This window comes from Festucalex cinctus, chromosome 16 (genome assembly GCF_051991245.1).
Source record: "Festucalex cinctus isolate MCC-2025b chromosome 16, RoL_Fcin_1.0, whole genome shotgun sequence".
Taxonomy (NCBI): Eukaryota; Metazoa; Chordata; class Actinopteri; order Syngnathiformes; family Syngnathidae; genus Festucalex; species Festucalex cinctus.
Window position 1 is genome coordinate 7,167,741 of NC_135426.1, and position 24,573 is coordinate 7,192,313.

General features: G+C 36.8%; 1 protein-coding gene across 5 annotated transcripts; it reads right to left on the minus strand.

The window, feature by feature from the left end:
* Nucleotides 1-966: 966 nt before the first annotated feature.
* Nucleotides 967-24,329, minus strand: strip2 (striatin interacting protein 2). Of its 5 annotated transcripts, none has more exons than XM_077501276.1 (22): nucleotides 24,083-24,329; nucleotides 22,135-22,204; nucleotides 21,657-21,731; nucleotides 20,275-20,409; nucleotides 20,030-20,150; nucleotides 19,780-19,848; nucleotides 18,319-18,425; nucleotides 18,109-18,236; nucleotides 16,723-16,911; nucleotides 15,209-15,259; nucleotides 11,376-11,599; nucleotides 10,085-10,150; nucleotides 9,941-10,004; nucleotides 9,603-9,674; nucleotides 9,451-9,525; nucleotides 9,268-9,365; nucleotides 8,411-8,537; nucleotides 7,055-7,155; nucleotides 6,059-6,125; nucleotides 5,847-5,951; nucleotides 3,465-3,629; nucleotides 967-2,539 (listed from the first exon to the last, which is right to left on the minus strand). In XM_077501276.1, exons 1-22 carry the CDS (start codon nucleotides 24,191-24,193, stop codon nucleotides 2,228-2,230), a joined length of 2,532 nt encoding a protein of 843 aa, XP_077357402.1. In that variant the 5' UTR covers nucleotides 24,194-24,329; the 3' UTR covers nucleotides 967-2,227. The 5 variants fall into 5 exon arrangements, with proteins under 5 accessions (XP_077357402.1, XP_077357403.1, XP_077357404.1 ...); XM_077501277.1 differs by having other exon boundaries at nucleotides 3,425-3,629; XM_077501278.1 differs by lacking the exon at nucleotides 15,209-15,259.
* Nucleotides 24,330-24,573: the final 244 nt, after the last annotated feature.

A 24,573-nucleotide genomic window follows, 5' to 3' on the forward strand; every position in this document is an offset into this window, starting at 1 on the left:
ACATTGTTTACTATGTACCTTTCATGTTATGTAGTTCTATCTCGAATAAAGCCTCTGCTAATCTGTCATTGCACATACCCCTGAAATATACTTCAATTGTACGTCATGACTCATGGCAATAAACAAAAATCAAAATCACATAACTTTGAAATATTATAAGAAATACAACAAATGTCTAATTTCTTACAGACTGTACAGCTTCAAAGTAGAAAATAACATTTGGCATGGAAAAAAAAAGAAGAAAGAAAAAACAATGGTGGCAAGAGTGAGAAAGCAAAAACGCCACTCATATTTTGGCACAACTGTAACAAATAAGTTCAGTACAAGAATGTGCAAGTGTACCAGAGCTAAGAGTAATAATACCTTTGCAATATAGTACCAGTGTAAACCTGAGATTCTACAAGTATATTATTTGGAGACATTTACCTGTGTTAAAATAAAAACATTGGGGGGAAAAAAGAGGCCATCCACACATTTGTTAAGAGAAACACAGAAGTGAACATCAAGAGAATTGTTTGAAATCAAATATGACAACATTAGACACATTGTGACAATTCTGTTTGTGCTCTGTGCTTGAACGCGCTTGTGTGTGCTTCATTGGAGCCCACAATTGCCCTGAAGCTTATATAGTTGGAAGGTCAGGAAGAGAAAATACACCAAACAAAATCAAAAGGTTAGTGGCGGCAACTGTTCTTGTGAAGGCAACAGCAGGCTCCAGAGGTGTGTTTTTTTTTTTTTATAATTATGCAGTTGTTGGGCGGATTGAGGGGAACCCACCTAATTATAATCCTACTGTGACAACAATGTAGTCTGATCATTTAAAATAAATTCAAGTACATCTGTAAGTAAATTGAGACAAGCTCGTCATATTATTAAACATTTTTGCCACATTTTTTAGGGGGTGGTTAGGTTGGGTTAGTTTTTGTTTTTTTGTTTTTTTTTATAATTATGCAGTTGTTCGGTGGATTGAGGGGAACCCACCTAATTATAATCCTACTGTGACAACAATGTAGTCTGATCATTTAAAATAAATTCAAGTACATCTGTAAGTAAATTGAGACAAGCTCGTCATATTATTAAACATTTTTGCCACATTTTTTAGGGGGTGGTTAGGTTGGGAAACATTACTCTACGCTAATCTACAAAACAATGCCAAATGTTGGATATTCTTTTGACTATCAAAATCCCACCCCTTAAAAATACATTAAAAAAAATGGTTTAAATATCAAATCGACAACCAAACACACTTTGTGAAGACAAAATGTTTGAACGTACAGTTTTAGACTACAAAGTTCATCACACACTTAAAGAAACAAGTACGGGGATCCAACCAGCACCCTTTGTTTTCAAAATGGTGACAAAAACGGGACTAACTGGTAACAAGAGTTTGGAGGCGTGCATAAGAAGAGTGGGAGACGTAAACGTAACTGCTACCAGATGTTGCTATAAGGCAGGGGTTCTCAAACTTTGTTGGGTGAGTGGGGGGGGGGAATTCTCAGGACCCGGCTCCAATCATATTTGTGGGAGATACGGATTTCTTGTGAACAGTGAAAATCTGCTAAATCAACATGATTGCCGTAAAGAAAAAGAAAAATGATCGGGAAAATATATCGCGAATAAAAAAGGGTTACCGTAAAAATAAATAAATAAATAAGCAAATCTTGTTGTCCAAAACATTCAAATGTGATTTAGTCAATATTTAACTATGCTACTAGGCTATTTAAGTGCAAAAACATTTTATCATGAGAATATTAAAGTCATATTTTTTTTTTTTTTAAAGTTCGTTTTTACAAGGAAAAATTGGCTAGTTTAACATGATAAAACATCACATCTTAAATGGGAGTTTGTCACCTTATATTAATTAAAGCCAAACTTTAATGACAGAATAAAATCATATTTTAATAGGTGAATATGTACACAGCATTATTCTTAAAATATAGGACTATATTCTTTAAAAAAAAAACATTGTAATAATACGCCTTTTGTTCTATATATATTCATAATACATCACAATCATAACAAGGGAAGACGGACGAATTGGTTTATTATTTTTTGTTTAATTGACGCGCTGGTCGATGTAGATCAGCTCTTTTAAAAAAAAATAATAATAATAATTTCATAATTTCATGCTAATTATTTATTGAATCCCAAAGCTACTTTTGGCAAGATCCAAGTTGGAGAACCCCCACTCAAACTTAAAGAACCGCTACCTCAGTTTTTGGCCACCTCATCCGTTGTGTGTCCACAGAAGCCGTCGGCACGTCCTCCCCAACCCCGCCCCCCTCCCGTCACTGGTCCACCAGGAGGCCCTCCCACTCGATGGGCTGCGAGAACACCTCCCTCTCCAGCCACATCTCGTAACTGTAGTGGAAGTCGTCGGGCAAGTCCACGCGCTGGCCCAGCACGCTCTGCAGGCAGTTGTCCACGGGTGCAAAGTCGCCATTGCGGTTCTTGTCGTAGCGCCGGCTGTTGAACTTCTCGATGCTTTCCCGAAGGGCGCACTCCTCCGCCTGGAAGTCCCAAGGCCGTGCGTCGATGTCTGTAGGGCGGCGACATCACTATCACTGTAAAATGCAATTATTTGTCCCTTCTACTACAGCCCACTCGGTTCTATTTGTTTGCGTTAATTTAGCCACATTGTTCTCTCACAGACTGATGAATTGAAATACAAAAATTCATTGCTCTAATATTGAATAATTTGTTGAATTGAATTGTTGTATCTAATAAGATACAAAATATCAGAATGCATTTATTAAATTTTCAATTTCAGGAAGTTTTTTTTTTTTACAATAAAATTAATTTAAAATGACAAATTTCAGATTTATTTTGGCATTTATTAAATTGTCAGTTTCAGTAAGTTTTTTTTTTTATTACAATAAAATTTATTTAAAATGATACATTTCAGATTTATTTTATTAAATAATTGTTGATTTATTGTTAATAAAATTTAAAAAAATACTACTGAAATACACTTTTTGTATTAAATCAGTTTGATTATAATTACCGTACACTAATGATAAATACCGTTTAAAAATAAGAATGTTATTTCAATATTAATTTTTTTTTTTTTTAAAGAATAAGCCATCTTACATTTAAAGTAATTGTTAATTCATAAATTAAAAAATATATATAGTTAAAATGAGTATCTTATTTTATTAAAAATGAACGACTTTACACAAAATACAAAATATTTATAAAATAAAGTTTTCTTTCAATTAAAAATTCCAATTACTAGATGGCAAATAAAGTTTACAAAATAGAAGAATTATTATATATCAGTAAAATAAACAGTAAATAAAGTAGGAAAGTATTCTAGGTAATATTACAAAATGTGTCATTTTATTTTCAATTTAATTATAAAAATGAAAAATGCATATTAACATCGATGCTGCTGTTTTTTTTTGTTTTTGTTTGTTTTTTTTACCATTCCCGTAGGCCCAGTCGTCATTGAGGCGGTGGCGGACCTTCTGGTAGATGGCCGACATGGTCTTCATGTTGCTCTTCCTCCACTGGCGGCCCAAGTACTTGGTCTGGATTTTGAGCAGCTTGAGCACGTACAGTTGCATCATGGCCTGCTTGACCTTGAGCGCCCTCTTCAGGATGGGGGCTGACTTGAACACTACCAACATCTGACAGGGAGGAAAGCAGAGCAAGAAGATGGTGGTTCATTATTATAATAATAATTATTATTATTAGGGCCCGAGCAGCGGCAGCGGCGGTGCCGCTGCGAGGCCCTATTGTTTTTGAAGGAATTCTTCTTATTATTCTTATTCTTCTTATTATTATTATTCTCCGCAAACGATCGCATTTTTGAGACACTAAACGTCAACGACTGCGATTGGTTGGCAACCAGTCCAGGGTGTCCCCCGCCTACTGCCCAGAGCCAGCTGAGATAGGCGCCAGCAACCCCCGCGACCCTTGTGAGGAATAAGCGGTCAAGAAAATGGATGGATGGATAAACGTCAACGAAAACTCACCAAACTTTACACGCAGATCGGGCCTGGCCAAAAATTTGATATTTTAAAGTCGCCGTACATGATAACAGAAAAATGGCTCTGGAGCGCCACCTACATAGGTTAAACGGATCCCTGTCCCGCTACGGCTACGAAAATTGTGTGGCACCTGTAGCATATCCAGATGAACAAAAACCTCTTTGATATGTGTACCCTAAAATAGACGAAGTGAGATATGAGTATTTAAATGTCAAATTTTGGCCCATTTTTGCACATTTACAGGGGTCATACTTTTGCCCGCTTCTCCTACACGGTGAACCCGATTGACTTCAAACTTGGGATGTACCATCTCAACACCTGGGACAACATCATGGTAAAAAATCAAAAGTTTTTGACATACTATATGACGGCGGCGGGGCATCAAATTTAGAGTTTAAAAATTCTTACTTCACGAAGCATTGCCGGTTGTACGTTTAATCTAGAGCTAGGAAAATTTGTACACATATGTAACAGACTATGACCTACAAAAAACTCTTTTTGAACCATGTGCTAAACCTAACAGGAAGTCCGCCATTTTGATTTACGATGGGATTTGTTGCCATTTTTTGTGGCCTTTTTCAGGGGTCCTATTTTATCGAACTCCTCCGACAAAATTCATCCGACCGTCTTCAAACTTGGTGTGTTTCATCTTAAGATGTTTAAAACTCTTTGACTGCCAGGCGTTATAAAAACAAAATAAAAAAATCCACAGTGCCAGCCGCTTTTGAGCATTTTAACTCATCTTTCAAGGCAAAAAGAATATTGTTTGCCTTTACTACATATACAATGTGGCTACTCAATGAAAGATCGCATTCCATTCATTGGAATTTTACTAATCATCATGAAACGTCTTTGGCAGTCAAAGAGTTAAGATGCAAAGTTATCTAAAGTTTTTTATTTTGTCACACGCTGTTGCCATAGCAATGCATTGTTTGCCAAGTGCTGCTTTTTTTTTTTATCTATACATGTGTGAAAACTCATGAAACTTTGCACACACATCAGACTTGTCATGAACATGAATTTATAGAAATTTATTGTGTAATTTGCAATAAATAGCGCCCTCTAGACATTTTTATGAAGCATTTCCGATTGTATGATTATGCTAGATTTGTGAAAATTAGGACAGACCCTTATCAGCCTAAGACCTACAAAAAAGTATTATGTAGCCATTTGCCAAACCAAAGAGGAAGTCCGCTATTTTGATTTTATTTTGGGAATTATATATCATTTTTGGCCTTTTTCATTAAACTTTGCACAGACAAGGCATGGAAAAAAACTAACATTTTAAATGGTCCTTGTTCCATGTAACAGTACCCCAACGTGCCAGTACCCTGACGTGCAAGTAACCCAACGTTGTGCTCAATAGCGCCCTCTATGGATTTGTATGGAGCATTTCCAATTGTATGATTCAAGCGATACACAACTAAAGATGACTTGACCTAGATTTGTGAAAACTGGGAGGCATACCTATTAGCTTAAGACCTACAAAAAGTATTCTGTAGCCGTATGCTAAACCTAAAAGGAAGTCCGCCATTTTGAATTTATTTTGGGAATTGCACACCATCTTTGGCCTTTTGATAAAACTTTGCACACACAAGGCTTGTCAAAAACATTTTAGATGGTCCTTGTCCTATTTGACAGTACCCCAACGTGCCAGTACCCCGACGTGCAAGTACCCCAACGTGGCCCAGGTTGCGAGGGCCCTTCATAGCTGCTCGCAGCTCTAGTTTTACTTATATTGGGTTATTTTTGACTCAATTGGCCCAAAACCCATCAAAATGGTTGCCATGAAGTGCAGATTTCCGCACTAGTTGGGATTACCCCGATGCAAATATTCCATTGCAATGATCTAACCATGGTCCGAGAGTGTTTCCACTTGGTCAGCTTGTTGAGGATTCTCAGCAGGTTGATGCAAGAGAACAGATTCCGCCAACAAAACTGGTTGTTATCGCCAGCTTCCTAATAAATAGCACAACAAGCACCACAGCAGAGTGACTTTTTTTTATTTACGTTTTTACCAGGTTCATTCACACGGTCAGCCTCAGGCAGGCATTTATTGGACTCACCAGGCTCTCGGCGGTGAGCTCGGGCATTTCATGTACGGCGCAGTGGGGAAAGTCCAACACACATATACTGCATAAAAAAATTAAAAAAATTAAAAAACACATGTGATATGGCTTTGAATTCAAAGCCGATTTGTGATTTGAATGGTTGCGAGAGGGGTCAGAAATGTTGCTAAATGTAGCGACTGGGCGCTTTTTTTCCCAGTCCGACACCAGTACGAGGTATTCAATCTTTGATTACTCACTGATACCGAATAGTGATCAAGGTTATTTTAATTAACAAAAATTAAGAAAAAATCAAAAACTAAAATTCAAAAAACAATTTTGTGAACGAAATAAAATAAAAATGAAAATGCTTTTTAAAAACCGAAAACTAACTGAAACTACATTTTATGTTTACAAAACTAACTAAAACTTATGATAATTATAGTGAAAATGTTCTTTGTTTTGGTCTTTGGTTAATTTAATACATGAGCCTTTGGGGATGATTTTAAATATGATTTTAAGTAGATGTATTTCAATATTACCTGGAATATGTCACACAGAAGTGACCTCATCTAGCAGCAGCTAATAGGAAAGCACCTTTGCTAGGTAAGAAATGTGTTACTTTTTTTATTTTACCATGTTGTTTATTAAATATTGCGCACAAGTAATACACATTAAGAAAAAAAAGAAAACTAGTACTGAAACTAACTAAAACTAAGCATTTTTCAAAACTGATAAAAATTAACAGAACCACCCTGAAAACTACTTAAAACGAACAAAATTTAAAAAACAAACCTCAAAAATGAAAGAAAAAATAACTAAATTGAAAATTCCAAAACTATACCTGCAAATTTCGTTTAACACAACAACAAAAATATTGTGAACAAAACCTCTTCTGACGCAGGTGATGATTCTACGACTGCCAAGGAGAACTTCCTTGGCGACGGATTTGTTTTCATTTCACTCATGGGATAAACAAAAGTCTGGTGAGAAGAACCAAAAATCGATACCTACCTGTTTTTGGCACTGATATAAGACATGATGTTCTGGTTGAAGAACTTGAGGATGAGTGGGATGCAGTTGGCAAACACCAGATGCTGCGAGACAATCTCAAACTGCGGAAATAAGAAGTCATTTTATCAGGTTTGCATTTGTGGTAATTTCGTCAACGAAAACTAAAACAAAAATCATTTCGTCAACACATATTTTTCACCGGACTATACTAAAACCCTCATTAATAAACAATAAGTGGGACTAAATCAGTATGCATTTTCCTGGGCTAATGAAGATGAGAAGAAAATGTCCTTCACTTCATAAAAACTGGACTCAAATCTGTGGACATTTTAGTTCATGAACAAAAACGAGACGAAAATGATGTGATTTTGTAAAATTTTGTCTCTGCTAATCTGTCACGGACACTGTCATGTGACACGCCCCCTTTCATATATGCAGCTAGGAAGTGCAACATGCACAATCACATGGGACTGACAGCAGGTGGATTCAAAATGAAATGTGTAAAAAAATAAAAAAATAAAAAAATAAAAAGTCAATTATAATTATAACTCAAGTTGTTTTTCATCAAAAAGATAGAGAAAATTTGATGTGAAATAGTTTGAGATCCGAAATATTCAACATTTCAACATAATCTGCTGACCCAAAAAAATATACAGGCTTAAAATTATTGTTCTGAATAAAACATTGACAGTTTTTACTGACTAAAACTAGACAAATTAAATTACATTTTCTTGGGCTAAAATAAAGACTAAAATGCTAGATTTAAAGTCGACTACAAATGGACTAAATAAAAACGGGATGAGGTTGACCAACTGTAATAAAAACTAACAAGCGTGACTGAAATTGGACTAAAACTGAGACTAAATTTTAAAAATGGCGGATAAAATTCACAGTAGTTTGCATTACGTTTCTCAACTCTAAAATCGGATCGTTTGGCCTATTTAAATGGCTGCAGTGGCTGTGCAGTCTCTACCTGGCAGCAGAGGGCGCTATTACTTCAACTTGAAAGGGTCGCCTGTTCAAAAAAATGGTATACAATTGTTTACTCCTAGCAACAAAAACTGCCGCATGCGTCCATAAGTGACATCTTCCAATAAGATGCGAGAAAGCTACTTTATCAGTTGGGCCATTATATCTTATTGGACAATGACCAAACAGGATGCTGATGCAGATCTTGCAGCGAATACTGTATAATATACTGCATTCTGCTGACAGGTTGAGGCAGCGGATCGAGAGAGATTCAGCGGCGGTCCGGTAGGTTTTAGCAAAGTAAAGGAAAAAGGAGGATGAACGTAATGGCAGGATTTGAGCGTGTCATCGCAGCAAATGGAGTGGATGAAATGAAAGCGAGGCTACCTGGTAGACGTGGTTGAGTTTCAAGTGTTTGAGGAGGAGCAGCAGCAGGGCCGAGATGGCCTTGACGATGATTTCTTTGTGCCGGTTGACGTCAATGCCCAGCTTCATGCTCTGGAGGACCGTGATGCTGCAAGGGAAGCGCAAACGTAAAGAATTTCTCGTTCCTGATCGTAAAGACGCCGCCCCTAATTAAATCCATTTTAAATAACGTGAAAAATTACAACTATTATTTGTTCGTCAAAATATACCATTTGACATATACGTTTATCCCCCCCCCCCCCCCGCTTCTTTCTACTACATCTACAAATGACTAGTGATGTCACGATATGATATTATCACGATATGAAGCTCACGATACGATAATTATCACGATATTGTGAGATATTTCAAAAAGGTCACAATATTGTAAAAAAAATGAGCTCATACTAAAAAAGCATAATATTGTTCTTTTGCACATAACATCAATGTTATGTTATTATTATTATTATTATTATATTTTTATGTTTCATTATTATTATGCTATGTCGTTCATGCAAGCACACATTGAGTTCCTCCACATATTGACTTGGTTCACAGGCATATTATGTTCCCCTTCATCTGACAATGAGTGTAGATTTTAAACAGAAGGGCCAAAAGATGCTTTATGGAAATTAAACAGCACTAAAAATCTGGCCTCAGAGGTTGCTACAACTGCACAAATGGAAATCACCTGACTTTTTTTTAACATATGTGTTGCATTTAGATATCATGAACATGACGACGACGATATTGTGGCAGTTTTAATATCACGATATTGCGCTTATCGCTACATCCCCACCAATGATGTGCCAGTCTTTCATATAAAGAATCACACTTACGGCATCTCCTCGGGCAGCACGTCGGCGAGGATGTTAATGGAGTCCGTTTTGGCTTTGGAGGTCGGTGCGGCAGCCAATAGCAGCTTCAGGAGGGCGATCTAACACAAAAAAAAGCAAACATACTCTCACCGTCCCAGCCGTCCGTATTTGGACCACTTGATACCTTTGGACAAAAAAACTCACCACATACTGGGAGAGGTTTGGAAGCATGCCCAGGTAGAGCATCTCTGCAGGAGTCTCCTCAACCTCCTCCTCACCCTGCGCCGGTCGCGGCAGCGGGAAAAAAAATGATAAATGACAATAATGAGAAGAAGAGCGTTTTATGAGAAACTCACCAAGCTTAGCGGACACTGTTGTAGCTCCTCCTCTCGCTTCATCTGCACTTCGGTGATGGACACGTATTTGTGCTGCCGGAAAGCGTGAGAAGCATAATTGTTGCTCCATTTGTGAAAACAAAACAAAACATAGTGCTCAAAGAAATAAGTTGCATCTGGCAAATGTAGTAAAATTACCCAATGAAACTGCTTTTGAACTGTGGTTCAAAAGTATAAATAAATAAAATAAATACATTAAAAACAAACTCCCAAACACTCGATATAAGCCAGAGGAAGTTAAAAGGGTCTGAAATGTTTGAGAATCACTGCATTAAAAAAACAAAGAGTGTCCGGCTCACCTGTTTAAGAGTCTTTACGCTCTCGTGGATGGGTCGAGGCAGGCCTACGAGGGTCTCCGTGTCACTGCAACACATTTCACAGCCGACCTGACATCGATATATTGTGGCAGAGCAACGAATCGATTGCGGTGGCGGGATACTGACTTTCCGAGGGTAAAGCCGATGAACTTGTTCCGACTGGTCTCCAGGAAATGCTCAATGTCCTTCTCCCTGCAGGTACGTGGGACACGGTCATGACGCATTGTTGACATTTTGGGAGCATAGAGGCAAAAAAAACAAAAACGTGCAAGATAGCCATTTAAAAACCGTTGAAATTGCCCGTTGATACCACAGGATGGCAGCAAAGTACTTTTTTCCGATTAGACAAGGCAACGGTCTGTCTATATGAAGTTCCTCCTCTAACTTGGTTGCTGCCCAAGATGCCATGAGTTTGACAAACTTGAAAATTATGTGAGGATTCACACTAGCTTCGATCTACGGAAAACTACTGGACTCAGGGGACACATACACGAGGTTAAAAAAAAAGTTCAAATGTGTAAAACATTAAATTATAATATTAGTTTAATTATTTATTAATTTAATTTAATTAATGTATTTTATTTATTTTATTCATTATTTATTTTTGTATTTGTATTAAAATAAAGATCCAATTGTAAAATAAATAAATATAAAACAAAACAAAATTGTAATAAATAATCATTTTTCCACAACATTTATATATTTTCTGGAAAATATGGTCAAATATTAAAATGAGATAATTACAAAATTTTATTTTACAATTACGTAATGAATCAATTCCTTACAAACAAATTATTCCAAGTATATTCCAAAGTTTTACTTTTTTTTTTTTTAATTTACAAAAAAATACATGTATTTAATGTGATAATGAATAAATGGATAAAAGTGAAGAAATAAAGTTTACTTTTAATTACTTTGATATGTTTATTCATTATCAATGCAACAAATTGCTTCAAGACAGTATATTTAAAACTGTATAATGACCATTGTTTTTCTGAGATACATGAAGAAATACATTTACAGCAATTACCTCATTTTAATATTAACAGTTAACCATTTTTTTTTTTAGAAATTATATAAATGTTTAATGCATTTTAAATCAATGAACCAAATTAATGACATAAATGAATTAGAAAAATAAATATGGTATGAATGGAACAAAGATTACTTTCGACCAACATAAATTGGCCTCATTTAAGACTGCTCTAGAATATTAGACAGGATCATGACACACATATGGCGAGCATATTGCTGGAGATGAAGCTGAGAGGATTTTTTTATTTTTATTTTTTTAAATACATTTTGGCACATGCAGATTTCAGGCATGAAAGCGTCAGCCAAAATGCAGCTCAATTCAAGCTGCGTGGGAAGCATTTCATTTTCAAAGCAATAGAAGGTCTTCAAATAATATCTCAACCTGACTTTCGGGGCCCAGGGGAGGCCCTTGGGGAAGTTGACCCTCTCGGTGGGGGGCCGCAGAGGTGGCGGCGGCTGGATGATGACGTCGCGGTCCAACGGGTCCACCTCGCCCTCCATGCCGCCATCGCCGTCCTCGGGGTCGTCCTCGTCGTCGCGGACGTCGTCGTTCTTGAAAGGGTCTCGCTCGTTGTACGTGTCCAGGCTGTCCTGTTTGACCAGCGGCTGAAGACACGGATGGGGGAGGGAAAACAATAACAAAAGCACTTTGGTTGTCAGTCCTTTGTCATGCAAATACTGAAGGTCATACATGCACAAGCACAGCCATGAGAGAACCGGCTACTTTCAATCTTCATGCTACCCGAGGCGTCGATAATAGTGTCCGAATATTTTATGGATAAACAGGAAGTCAAGTCCAAACTTTTCAAGGTTCAGCTTGCGAACGTCACGTGACCAAACCCAGAAAAAAAGGTGAGCTGTGATTGGTCGCGATCTGACCACTTAGGCACTGTGATGTCAGCAAGTGGCAAAATGGCCGCCCGCCCCAAGATGGATAAAAACAAGTACATTTTTGCTGCTGCATTCATTTTCCACAAATGCAAAATAAATCAGAATGTCGTGTTTAGACTAGTGGGGGCGCATCAAACAAATTACTGTCAAGATCATGTTTGACTTGACATTCGTTATATGTTTAACAAGGTCAATTGTGGGGGGGAAATGTATTTAATACATTTTGGAATAACAAATTATGGAAAAAGTGAAGCGCCATGAATACATTTCCGCAAAGCACGACATATACATGTGACTTAAAGAAAATATATATATACATTTGCAAAAATCTTGTCATCATTATGGTGTTTACAGTCTCTATGTGTAGAAATGAGTTGTGAATACTTTTCGATAAAAGTGATTTCTTTAGAAATAGCATTAGCATTTTTTGAAATAATTTGCAGTACAGTCTACTAAGACCGGCCTGCGTAGTGAAAATCTACATATAATTCATCTAAATGTATTGGAGGAAATAAAATCAAACCTCAAAAATTCTTCAAATGTCACTGATTCAATTTATGTTTTCCATGCCAAACGGGAGGTGTGGACAAAATATTATTTAAAAAAACAAAAAACAAACGGCGAGTATATGAATCCACAGGTGCCCAACCGTGAGTTTGTTGGGGAGGAGATCGACTGCAAACATGAAAAAAAATAATAATAATAATGTTTTTCGTGTCATCAATATGGGGTGTTATGTGTAGAATTTTGACGGAGGGATTAATTCAATCCATTTTGGAATAAAGTTGTATACATAAAATGTGGAAAAACTAAAGAACAGTAATTTGGTTTCTGGCTACTCGATGTGATATCTTTGTCTATTTTTAATACATTTAAAATATACATATATTTGTTTTTATTTTTAATGCCATCATTTTGGCGTGTAATTTTGACAACTAAAAAAAGTGAAGCGCTTGACTTTTTGAACAGAAATAATTTCCAAATGGGGAATGGGCAAAAGAGACCAAATATAAGGGAAATGTCAGGTTAATTTTTTTTTTTTTTTTTTTTTTTTTGTGCATTTGTAAGAAGCAATGCATCAAAACAAAATAAACAAACACACAATCTAAAAAACAAAAAAAACATTCATACTTGTGCATACAGTCACTCTGAGCCATTTCATTCAGTCCTTCAACTTACCATAAATCTGCATAAAAACTGCAAACAAAACTCATTGTATAGGCACTTCAAAAACGGACTTCCACATAAATACTATTGGAAATGTGAGCTACTGTACACACACACACATTTAGGGTGGACGCAGTCGTGTGCTCTAATGAATGAGTGTGGCAGTAGTGCAAGCAATCAGGCATGAGTCAGCACAGTGGCCGTTAAGTGGAGCTGGTGCGGTGGATGGTGTGCCACTGGTGGGACTCACTGAAGAGGGTGTACGAGTAGACGACAACATTTTCGATGAAGAAGCCATTCCTGCTATGTGGGGAACTTTTGTTTTTTTGTTTTTTTTGTGGGGTCAACTGCATTCATTGACACCCATCAAGAAGGTGGAAACTGTCATCCAAATACGACAAGCTTGAAATCAGCTCATCTTTTTAATGAATGCATATTAATGACGATTCCGGTGTCTACAGTGCATGACTGTGTTGGAGATAGCAATGTGACAATGGGACACTACATAGTGGTGGGAGGGGGGATGCTTAAAAAAAATAAATAAAAAAAATTAAAAAAAGGAAGAAGAAGTAAGAAGAAGGAGAAAGAAGATGGAGAAGGAGAAGGAGAAGGAGAAAGAAGAAGAAGAAGGAGAAAGAAGAAGAAGAAGAAGAAGATGGAGAAAGAAGAAGGAGAAAGAAGAAGATGGAGAAAGAAGAAGAAGAAGAAGAAGAAGAAGAAGAAGAAGAAAGGAGAAGGAAAAAAAAGAAGAAGATCATCAAAAGAGCAGAGGGACACAATTTGGCAAATGAAAATGCAGAAGAGAGGAGGAAAGGAAGACAGATTGTAAACAAGTCGAATTGAAATGAGAAGAGTTGCACCAAGACCACTTGAACGTTTCCACCAAGATTTGTGTTGTGAAGGATAGCAAACATGATTTCGGTTTTCGGTTTTCGTTTTCAAAGGTAGGTGACCTTGAACATTTGTTCAGGGACTACAGATGGAAAGTAGCCGATTGGTTAACTCATTTACAATGTTTAGTACTGTAATGCACATTGTCCCGGTTTAATAAATAAAAGATTAAATATCAACTTGATTGGTTTTGATGGTAAGTGTCCTTTTCGAAATTTAAGATGAGTAACCACACTTTTTTTTTAAACCAAAATGTCAAATAATTTTAAAAATTTAGAAATCCTCTTAATTAATTTGACACATTTAATGAATTATCAAATTGATTTAAAATATAATTTGAAAAAGAATTAATCAAGCAGAACAATTACAACTGAAATTTGAACCAATTTCAACAATAATTGTATTTTAAACCAATTAATTAATCCATTTGAAATCTAAGTTTAAAAAGAATGAATGAAATAAGAAAATGATTAACTAGTTGACTAATATTTTCAAGATGTTCATATAATTTGCAGTGAAGGATTAGTGTTTCAATTTTCTAATCTGTACGATTGCATATTTTTGATCCATTTACAATTAACATGGAAAATTCCAAATGTTCGTCACTGCTTGCTTGCCTGCATGTGTCAATATCCCCCTTGAAAATGAATGTATTCAATAAAAATATACCTCTGTCTAACCGTTTTGCTTCTCCAATGAATGTAGAATTCGGATTTTGGCTGAACTGTGTGGAAACACGACTTAAATGGAAATGGAAATTGATATCAGTGTTTGTCAGATTCCGCTTATTCACAGGACTAACCGGGAAAACGGAGAGTCGGTCAGGAACCGACTCTCCGTATAATGGGTCGAGACTCCCCTTTTTCCCTTCCCTAACGCTCTCATGCAAGGGGACGAGAGCTCATTAAGCCGGTGTCGAGATGAATTCGTCAAGGTTTACTAACTGCCTTTAGTTTTACGGAGTCAATCCGATCTGCCCCCACTTATCAGCCCTTAATGAGTAACCTTACAGAAGTTAAAAACCAATAACGTGATTACTCCGTTTTTACACCAGCTTCATCGCTATGAATCGATTGCAATTGTTATTGACCTAGTAATTTAGCAATCCTTGTCAGGACCGTACGGATTTAAACCAGAGGAGGAGAAAGGGAGGAGGAGAAAAGCAAACGGAGGTGAGCGGAAAGAGTGCAAAAAAAAAACAAAAAACAGCTCAATGCAGAGAAAAAATGCAAAGGAAAAAAAAAAAGTGAATTTGCGGGTAAAAACCTGCTTCTTGGGAAAGGGACTGTCTCCTTCCAAGCTATCAACAAAGGCACTCTGTGGGGACACAAGGAATGAGACAGCATGAGGGCAATTAGAGGGCCAGCCTGTTTGCGAGCCTCATTTGGACTCGGTTATTGTGGGATGATGATTTAGAGAAGGATCACGTTCATGGAATGACAAACAAAACAAAACAACTGTTAAGTGTGTATGATGTGTTAGGGCTAACAATGTTGCTTAGGCTGTTAGTGAAAATGGGTCAAAGGCTCTTGTACCCACTCGCATATTTATTTGCTGTTCACTACTCATCAATTCACCGATTTGTGTTTTTTTTTCCTCCTGTGGAACCGATCCCCAGTCATTTGCTGAAAAACTCAAACTTGTGTTTTTCCGAGATGTCGTTCTGTCTAAAAATAGAAATGGGAAAGCTGAGTGCAGTAATTGGCATCAAGGAAGTATGCTCAAGTTAAATAAAATATATCGACGACTTGCAAGACCGCTTGTTTACATTCAGGAAGTCATACATTTGTTTTCAGGGGTGAGTTTTAAATAATATTCAAGTGTTTTGGGTGTACAGTATAGTTCCTGGTATGTTATGGCTTAAAATATTAACATAGGAAATTTGATGGCCCTTAATTACTTGAATTTTCTCTTTACCGCTGTTTCACACACACCGACTGTACTATTTCCAAATGCACCCATGATGAGGGAACGAGCTTCCAAACGCAAGGTCTCAGTTTCCTGTCAAACAAAACTCCTGAAACAAATAAATAAATAAGTAAGTAAATAAGTAAGTAAATAAATAAATAAACAAACAAATAAACAAATAAATAAAATTGCCATTCCTTTAGTGGTCCAACTTAGAAGGAAGAAAAATAGCAACAACACAGGCAAAAATAGTGAGGTAAATGTTCAATAGATGAAATTATAGTCAGAAAAAGCACAAAAAAATACTACCAAAAAAAAAAAAAGACAGTCTGCATTTAAGTGAATCTGCAGGAACCGAAATGTGAGTGATTTATTCAAATAAAGCAATTTTATTCAAATTTAGGGAAAAGGCAAAAACTGTGACTAACTGTAAATAAAACTCAGTGCAAATTTAAAAAAAAATTAATAATTACGGAAAAACAATACTTCTTTCCATTCAATGTATTATGTTGTTTGCGGTTACACAGCACAATACTTTTCAGTGCTACTTTTAGTAATGTTTAGGCCTGTTTTGTGGGAGGGCTGGAACAGATCAAGAGTATTCCCATTCATTTCAATGGAGAGAGTTGATTTGAGATACAATCATGATCATAGGACAACTTATTTTTTGTCAAGTCTAAGGTAGCGCTCTACTACCTTGACACCAATTACTACTTTGGTGGCATCGTCGGGGCGCAGATAGTCTGAAAAGCAAATATTTAGGGATATAAAGGCCCAACAGGGAAAAAAAAAAAACATGAATAAGTGAATTCATGAATAAGTGTATGTGTGTGTGCGTTTTTGTTTGCGGTGTGCGTTTTATCTTTGTGTACCCTGCGACTTCGCCGTCCTCTCTTCTGCTGCTGCTGCTGCTCGATGAGCTCCATGGCGGAGGCGGGCGGCGAGGCGGCTCTCATGGCCCGCACCACCTTGATGCTGTCCTCGGGGAGGGGGGGCAGGTTGAGACGCCGGCGACCCCGCACCTTCATTTCCTGCAGCTCCTCAAAGCCCCCCAAGGTGAACTGGGTGGTTTGGGGGTGGGGGGTGGGGGTGTGGGGGGATTTTATAAAGTTTAGAACTTGAACTGATATGATGTCATGTTTGTTTAGATTTTTAGCAAAAAAGCACGATTGTTGTTATTGATTGTAATACAGATAACTATATTTGTGCTTCTTAAAAAATACATGGGAGGGCCTTGTCAAGTATTGAAGTAGGGTCAAGATTAGTGTTTCTTATTCAGCCTTACTCATGCAGAGGCTTGTGCAATTAATCAAAATTGAATTACAATTTCAATTATTACACATCAATTACAAAATCAGCATCATCGTAAAAAAAGATTATTAATACTAATTGTTACGAATTGTGAGTTGTTTATACTTATACCTTTTTTTTTTATTTTGAAATAACTAATTTAATAATAATAATTTAATTTCGTTGCATCCACAAGTAACTTATGGATGTGTTTCAAAGACTTTTGTCTTAATATTTTTTATTACAAAAAAATAAATGATCATCCTACTGCACAATGCACAAGCTGCACTCCAACTTCAAGTTTTTGCCAACATAAATAAATTAATATATATTATTGCAAACATATATTATTATAAATTCTGTTTGGTCCAAAAGGGACTTGCATAATTATAGTGTTTCTATTTTATTTATTTTTTTAAATATTTTTAAATGCTTAACCATTTTCTTATTTTGTACCAAAAAATAAATTATCATCCTACTGCACAATGCACAAGCTGCACTCCAACTTCAAGTTTTTGCCAACATAAATAAATTAATATATATTATTACAAACATATATTATTATAAATTCTGTTTGGTCCAAAAGGGACTTGCATAATTATAGTGTTTCTATTTTATTTATTTTTTTAAATATTTTTAAATGCTTAACCATTTTCTTATTTTGTACCAAAAAATAAATGATTGTCCGACTGCACAGTGCACAGGACGCACTGCAACTTCAAGTTTTTGCCAACATACATACATACATACATACATACATAAATAAATAAATTCTGTTTGGTCCAAAAGGAACTTACATAAATTTTGTGTTTCTATTTAAAAAAAAAAATATTTTTAAATGCTTAAACATTTTCTTGTTTTGTACCAAAAAAAAAAAAATAATCGTTTGAATAATCGCGATTTCAATTATTGCCAAAATAATCGTGATGATTATTTTTCCCATAATCGACTCATGCGTTATAACTAACCAAAATTGTCTTCCATAAGAGAAGCAGAACTTTCTTCATGGGGAAATGCGGCGCGTTCATGCTGCAGAACTTGGTCACCATGGAGAAGAGAAGCAGGGCAAAAGGCTCGCCGTTGTACAGCGGTGCGCCTGAATGAGAGGAGGAAGAAGCACTTTCATATGGCGAGACGAAAAGGCAGAGTTAACAGACGACCAACGTTCGCAAACGCACCCAGTTCATTCTTGAAGGCCTCCCTGGCCGCTGTCCACTCCGGTTGGTCGTCCTCCGCTTGAACGCGAATGGTCTCCACCATCAGGTACATGATGCTGAGCAACACTCTTGAGAGGGGGAACAAAAAAAACAACAAGATTTTTAAATGGGAAGCAATCAACAAGCGGATGCAATTTCTTTTTTGGTCACTTAACACTTAGAACAATAAAGATATGAATGACAGAGCATTTGCCTGTTTTACAATACTTTGTCCTTTTCTATTTACAACAGAGAAGAATCGGCCCAATTTTTTTTCCCCTCCTTTTTTGCTCAGGATGTCACGATAATGGCAATATCGTGATATTAAAACTCCCACAATATATCGTCATCATGTCACGATATTTAAAAGCAGCACATCTGTTAAAACAGTCTGGTTGATTTCCACTTGTGCAGTTCTAGCAACCTCTGGTGGCTAGTTTTGTTGTTGTTTTTTGTTGTTTTTTAGTGCAGTTTTCACGAGGCATGTTTTGGCCCTTCTATGTTTAAAAATGGTCAGATGAAGGGGAACATAATGTACTTGTGAACAGAGTCAATATGTGGAGGAACTTTATTGTATTTTTTAATTTCTTATTTACTTTATTTATTTTATTAATAATAAAAAATGTATTGTAATGCTTGTATTAGTGTCTCTCTCTCTCGATATATATATATATATATGTATGTATGTATGTATATATATATAATTTTAGTGCTGTCAAACGATATTACAATTCTTAATCTGATTAATCACACTTTTTAATCACGATTAGTCAGCTAAATTACTTGCGTATTTGCATAATATAAAATAAATACAAAATACCGTAATATTTTTACATTAACACATTTTATTATCTGAATGTCGTTTGCAAACTTTGATTAAATGCATGTACGCAATTGCATGCATGCGTGTATTGCTCAAAACGTAACAGCATCATATCAATTGGGTGCAATTCAGCAATTATTAATTAAACAGAAATTACTTGTTTTATCTAAATTCCTGTCGGGGTGTTTTTGAAAGCGAAATTCACCACTGAGCAAATCAACTGGAGTCACCCCGCTCATTTTGGAACAGGCGTAGGAAATGCCGTGCATTGACCTCATCACTGACCTACGCAGCCTTCAATGTAACCATCCGCGGTTACGTTTAAGGCTCAAGTGCGGTAAAAATAAAAATAAAAATTGTGCGATTAATATATGTTAATACATGATTAATGCGACATTTTTTTGTGATTAATTAATCTATTAACGCTTTAACTTTGACAGCCCTAATATATATATATATATATATATATATATATATATATATATATATATATAATATTTTTATATTTTTTATTGCTGTAGTGTACAAAAACACAATATCATACATTGTACAGCTTTTTATTCAAATGTATGTGTGTATATAATGTAAGTTGTGTATGCAAGTGTCAAAATATTCCTCACCTGAGTTCTGTGCTGTCTGCAAGAGAGATGGCGGGCTTTCTCACTGCACTGCTGCAAGCTTGACTGTTACTGCAACACGCATACAAATGTATTTATTTTTTATTTCTTTTGCATATTGTCACAATTGAGTCATCTGCATCAGACACAAATCAACATCTCTCAAAACATTTTCCTTCTCCTCACTGCTGTCACCAGACGTTGGTTTGTGCGTCACTTATTTTTTTAATGACATTAAGGGCTTCCTCCTCACTCTATCTCCATGCTGAGAAGCTCCAGCAGGGCTGTGAAGATGCCCATGTCATACAGGAGGAAGACATTGCGCCTGGACCAACGGAGCACATCCACTTCGGCGTCACATTCGTCAAACACACCTGTACACCAAACCGAACAGAAAAAAAAAAAAAAACAAAGAAGAAAAAAAGAATGTGATACCTGACAAATCTACACAAGTAGAAAAATCGAGTACCGGTATTTGTATTTCCCAGCGTTGCGTACCCTGAGCTAGGTAGAGGATAGCCCGGGCCACCTTCAGCCTCTTGTCCCGGTCGGTCACCTCCAACGCGTCCAGTAATCTCATCACGTACGTGCGCCGCTCCCCCGCGCTCTGATCGACCCATCGCCGGCCTTGAGCTGTGCGGCGGAAGATGCGGTCAAGGTTATTTTCAAGGACACTTCCTCCGCATATCAGTGAGACATCAGTGCTTGGGACTTTTGGAAGGTACTATGTAAATATTGCATGCCGTATAATATAATTAGAAACAGTATGCATGCAGGTAGGCCTTCCAAGATCGGCCAAAAAAATGGGCCAATTGGGCCAATTATATTCCCTTTAAAACGTTATTGAAGAAAATCGAAGTTTCCGACGCTGTGAAAATACCTTGAATGCACCATATTGCTTGTGTAGCATAAGCAACTAGCCAATGTGTAGCATACGTTATACTGTTGTTCCTAAGCGTCCTTTAAGCTGTTTAATGACACCGCAGTTGGAGTTAACTGTAAAACTAAATACACAACGTTAATAATTCCATTCGCTATATATTAAAATACAAAAACATGCTTCGTTTTTAAAACATCGCTAGCCTAGTGCTAACAGGAAGTTAGCAAATGCTTACAGGAAGTTAGCATCGACTTCGGGAGTGTTTTTCCTTCAAATAACGAATATCCACACACAAATCTTGTGGGAACACGTACACACAAATGAGGTAACACTAAATATTGCTCGCAATGTGTGGAAAACTAGTTATTTTAATAGAATTCAACCACAGCTTTCTTCTGTACTCACTTTAAGTGTGTACGCCATGGATGCATGGCACCACACTGCGCCCAAGAGGCCAACTTGTGAAAATAAGATAAAAAATATGTAAAAGATTAATGCTTCACAGCAGTTGTAAACTAGAATGTTTTGATTACTGACACATAAATCTATACAATAACCTTGTATCCTTCATAAAATGTTTTGATATGGACTTGTCATTCAAAACAAAGAATCTGAGTAGTGAAAGTGGCATCCATGGAAAAAGAATTGGAGAAGGGGTTAATTTTATGTACTATATATTTTTAAATAATCAGTCTGTCGGACACTATAGTGGATTTAAAAAGTCTACACACCCCGTTGAAATAAAATTGTCACAATAATTTACACATCTGATACCGAAAGAGTTGTTTTCATATTGATGAATCAAAGAAATAAAAAAGGGCTCCTATATAGGGCACTATAGGGAATCTACATCAGAGAGGATATTATTTGCCCTGCTTCCAACTGCTTAAAAAAAATAAGCCGAGCTTCGCTTTGATGTGTCGAGTGAGTCTCATCATCTTACAAGGGTTTAAGAGGACAACATGTTTGCACGATTTTGACAAACAAACACAAAAAGTACCGTGGCTTCTGAAGTCTTCCTCAAAGCAGTCTCTGTTCAGGGCAAACTCGGGCTCCTCCGTGTAGCTGTAAAGCTCTGCGAAGAACAACCAACAATCAACATGGGCGCGAAAAGCGCAGTCAACACGTTGTTGCGCTTGGATCCAAACGCAAGCGGATGCTTGCCATCACTCGCAACGCAGACCAAAGTGTGTCACGACACTTGTCAGTGATAGAAAGCCAACATGCTCATTTGTAACGCTGATGCTCTTTTGGCGGAGAGGTTGAAAGCTGCCATATACTGTAGGCAATGTCATGGACAGCACAAAGTATTGATTTATCGGCTTTGCCAACAGCATTCAGACAAATTCAAACATTTTATTTTTAAAATTGGCAAATTTGCTCTGTCATTTGTAGATAAGGCAAAATAAAAAAAATTTAAAAAGTGTTAACATTTTTAAAACAAAAAAAAACAAAAAAAAGAATTGTCAAATTGGCACCTGAGAGTTCGACCGCGAGCGCGTCCGAGTCGCCGTATTCAAACTCCAGGTTGGGAGACTCCATGGAGCTCTGCCAAGGCAAAGTAAATAATGGTGAGCACACCACACGGAAGGTGCAGCAGTTAATCACATTTTGCAACACCTAACACGCTCGCACGCAACAAATTCCGCCTTGACAACGATGTTAAAGAGTGAAAACAGTGACACTAAAAGATGCTTCTCATGTAGTGTGAAGGGAGAGGGGAGGGGAAAAAAAAAAAAAAAAGAGAACGAGCCAGTGCAACAGGAAGCAACCATGAGCTCCAGGCAATGCAAACGAGTTCCAGTAAAGGTTTTGACTGGATGCAAATTTAAATGTGCAAATGCACACACGATACATGCAGTTCACTACCGACGACATTAGGATATTAATGATAGAAATAACGAGGACCAACGGATTAATATTGTGTTTGTGGATTAAGAATTAAACAGACTAATCAATTTTCATTTACTACTCTTAATTTGGGCAATATTGCCCTCTGCTGTCAATCAAAATTAACGCCAACCTGACCAAACCAGGAAAACAGGTTCACTTATTTATTTTTTTTAATGTTTATTGATGCAAAAACAAGAAAAACTCCATACATGAAATTAACATATAATACAAATACATTAAGGATACTTGACTAATTTAGCCATTTTCAGCACAAAAAAAGTTAAAAAAATTTCTATAATTCATTTCATAACTTTTATTACAGAAAATTTTATGATAAAAAAATAAATTAAAAAAAAAAAAAAAAAAAGTGAACAAAGACAGGACGCAGATGATTCACCGACGTGTCAAACCACCACAGTACAATGCCAACTATTGCCAAGGAGGAATTTTTTATTTTTTTTTGCCCTCAAGTATTGAATGCTGGTAATCAGCAAGCCTCCATGAGTACCAGGTACCTAAAATAGGGCCAGTATCGACACTTGCTCATTTCCAGTTTTAAATTACAATATCACTTCATGACATAGTAACGAGAAGTGTTTAATCATTACCGCAATATTTTTAATATAAAAATAAATGTAAATATTACTTTTTTTAATCCAATTTTACCAAAGCATTATATAGACACGACACTTGTGAAAATGCAGCATTTTTATTAAATATAAATGTACAGAATTTACTAAATAATTCATTAGATTGCAAAAAAAACAAAACAAACAGCCTTTAGTTTTTAACCAAAACACCAGATCATTAGAGGTATTAGAATTCTTTAATCTAGCCTCATTAAAAAATAAATGTAGAGTACGTTTTAAAAAAATATTTGTTTTTAAAAAAAGTTTACACCAAAATATTTTCATCGAAGATTCAATAAATGTACAACAGTAATTTAATTAAAACAAAAATATGCAAGCTGTTTTTTTTTGTTTTTTTTTTACCATTTCCGAAATTTAAGAACTATGCAAAATTAAATGATACAGAAATTTGTAGACATTCGAATCTATTCAAAATGTGACGTCAACGTAGGATTATCCATTCTTGACAATGAATAAATCAATCATGTGACCTCTGCAGTATACAAACTAACTCAAAATCACCGACAAAGGTAGAATTTAAACACGTTGTTCAGCAATGCTATTAATAAGATTCATGCTAAATGACAGAATCCACAAATGTAAATATGACATGGCATTCATGCCCTGCAGCAAGCCACATTTCGCCACATGCAGTCTCTGTCCACGTTGAACAACGTTGCAGCATTACGAGCGAGGTTATTTTTAGGAGCTGGTCGCCAAAATAGCCTCGCAAGTCTGCATGCATGCATGCATGCTTTCCAGACAGCCGCGGAAAGGGACCCGAAAAAGCTGTCCCGAAAAAGCTCCCCAGCAACAACCGCGCCAAGGGAGAAGCCAAAAATCTGCTGTTTCCAACGGACTCGAACGCCTCTCCCGATTTTTTATTTATTTTTTTTTAACCTACCTCCGACTCCTTCTGCTGCTCCTTGAACGCGTCTTTCCCTTTCGACCTCAGCCTGTCGCCGTTGTCGTTGAGGTTATTGAGCAAAGGGACCTCCATGTCCTCCGCCTGCATCTTGCTTGGCCGACGCGGGCTCACGCGCCGGTCTCAGAGGACCAGCGGGGGACGAAAAGACGGCCGCTCCACCGGCGGGAGGACAAGTTGGGAGCGAGCTTCTCCTTCCTCGTTTTCACCGCGAAACGTGCGTTGGATTTGTTGTCCCCGTACGCCTCGAGAGGGCGGGGCCAGACGGGGATCGCAACATAAAGCCGCTAACCGGCCGAGTAAACCCATCAATTCGGCACATAAAAGCGCTACAACCACTCTTGTGAATAAAATCAGTAACTCTTATTATACATCGAATTTTAGACATCATTTGTGTTTAATATTTAGAAGTAATGCTGGCACCTGTGATGAGCTGCGCTAATATCAAAATGGAGTCGTACAGTTTAAAG

What these genes read in the sequence shown, in the direction of transcription:
- strip2 (XM_077501276.1), bottom strand. Translation starts at nt 24,193, where the DNA reads ATGCAGGCGGAGGACATGGAGGTCCCTTTGCTCAATAACCTCAACGAC. An exon ending in AGCAGCAGAAGGAGTCGGAG is followed by an intron (nt 22,205 to 24,082) that starts GTAGGTTAAAAA and finishes TTGCCTTGGCAG; the next exon opens with AGCTCCATGGAGTCTCCCAA. An exon ending in TATATCAGTGCCAAAAACAG is followed by an intron (nt 6,126 to 7,054) that starts GTAGGTATCGAT and finishes TTTTTTATGCAG; the next exon opens with TATATGTGTGTTGGACTTTC.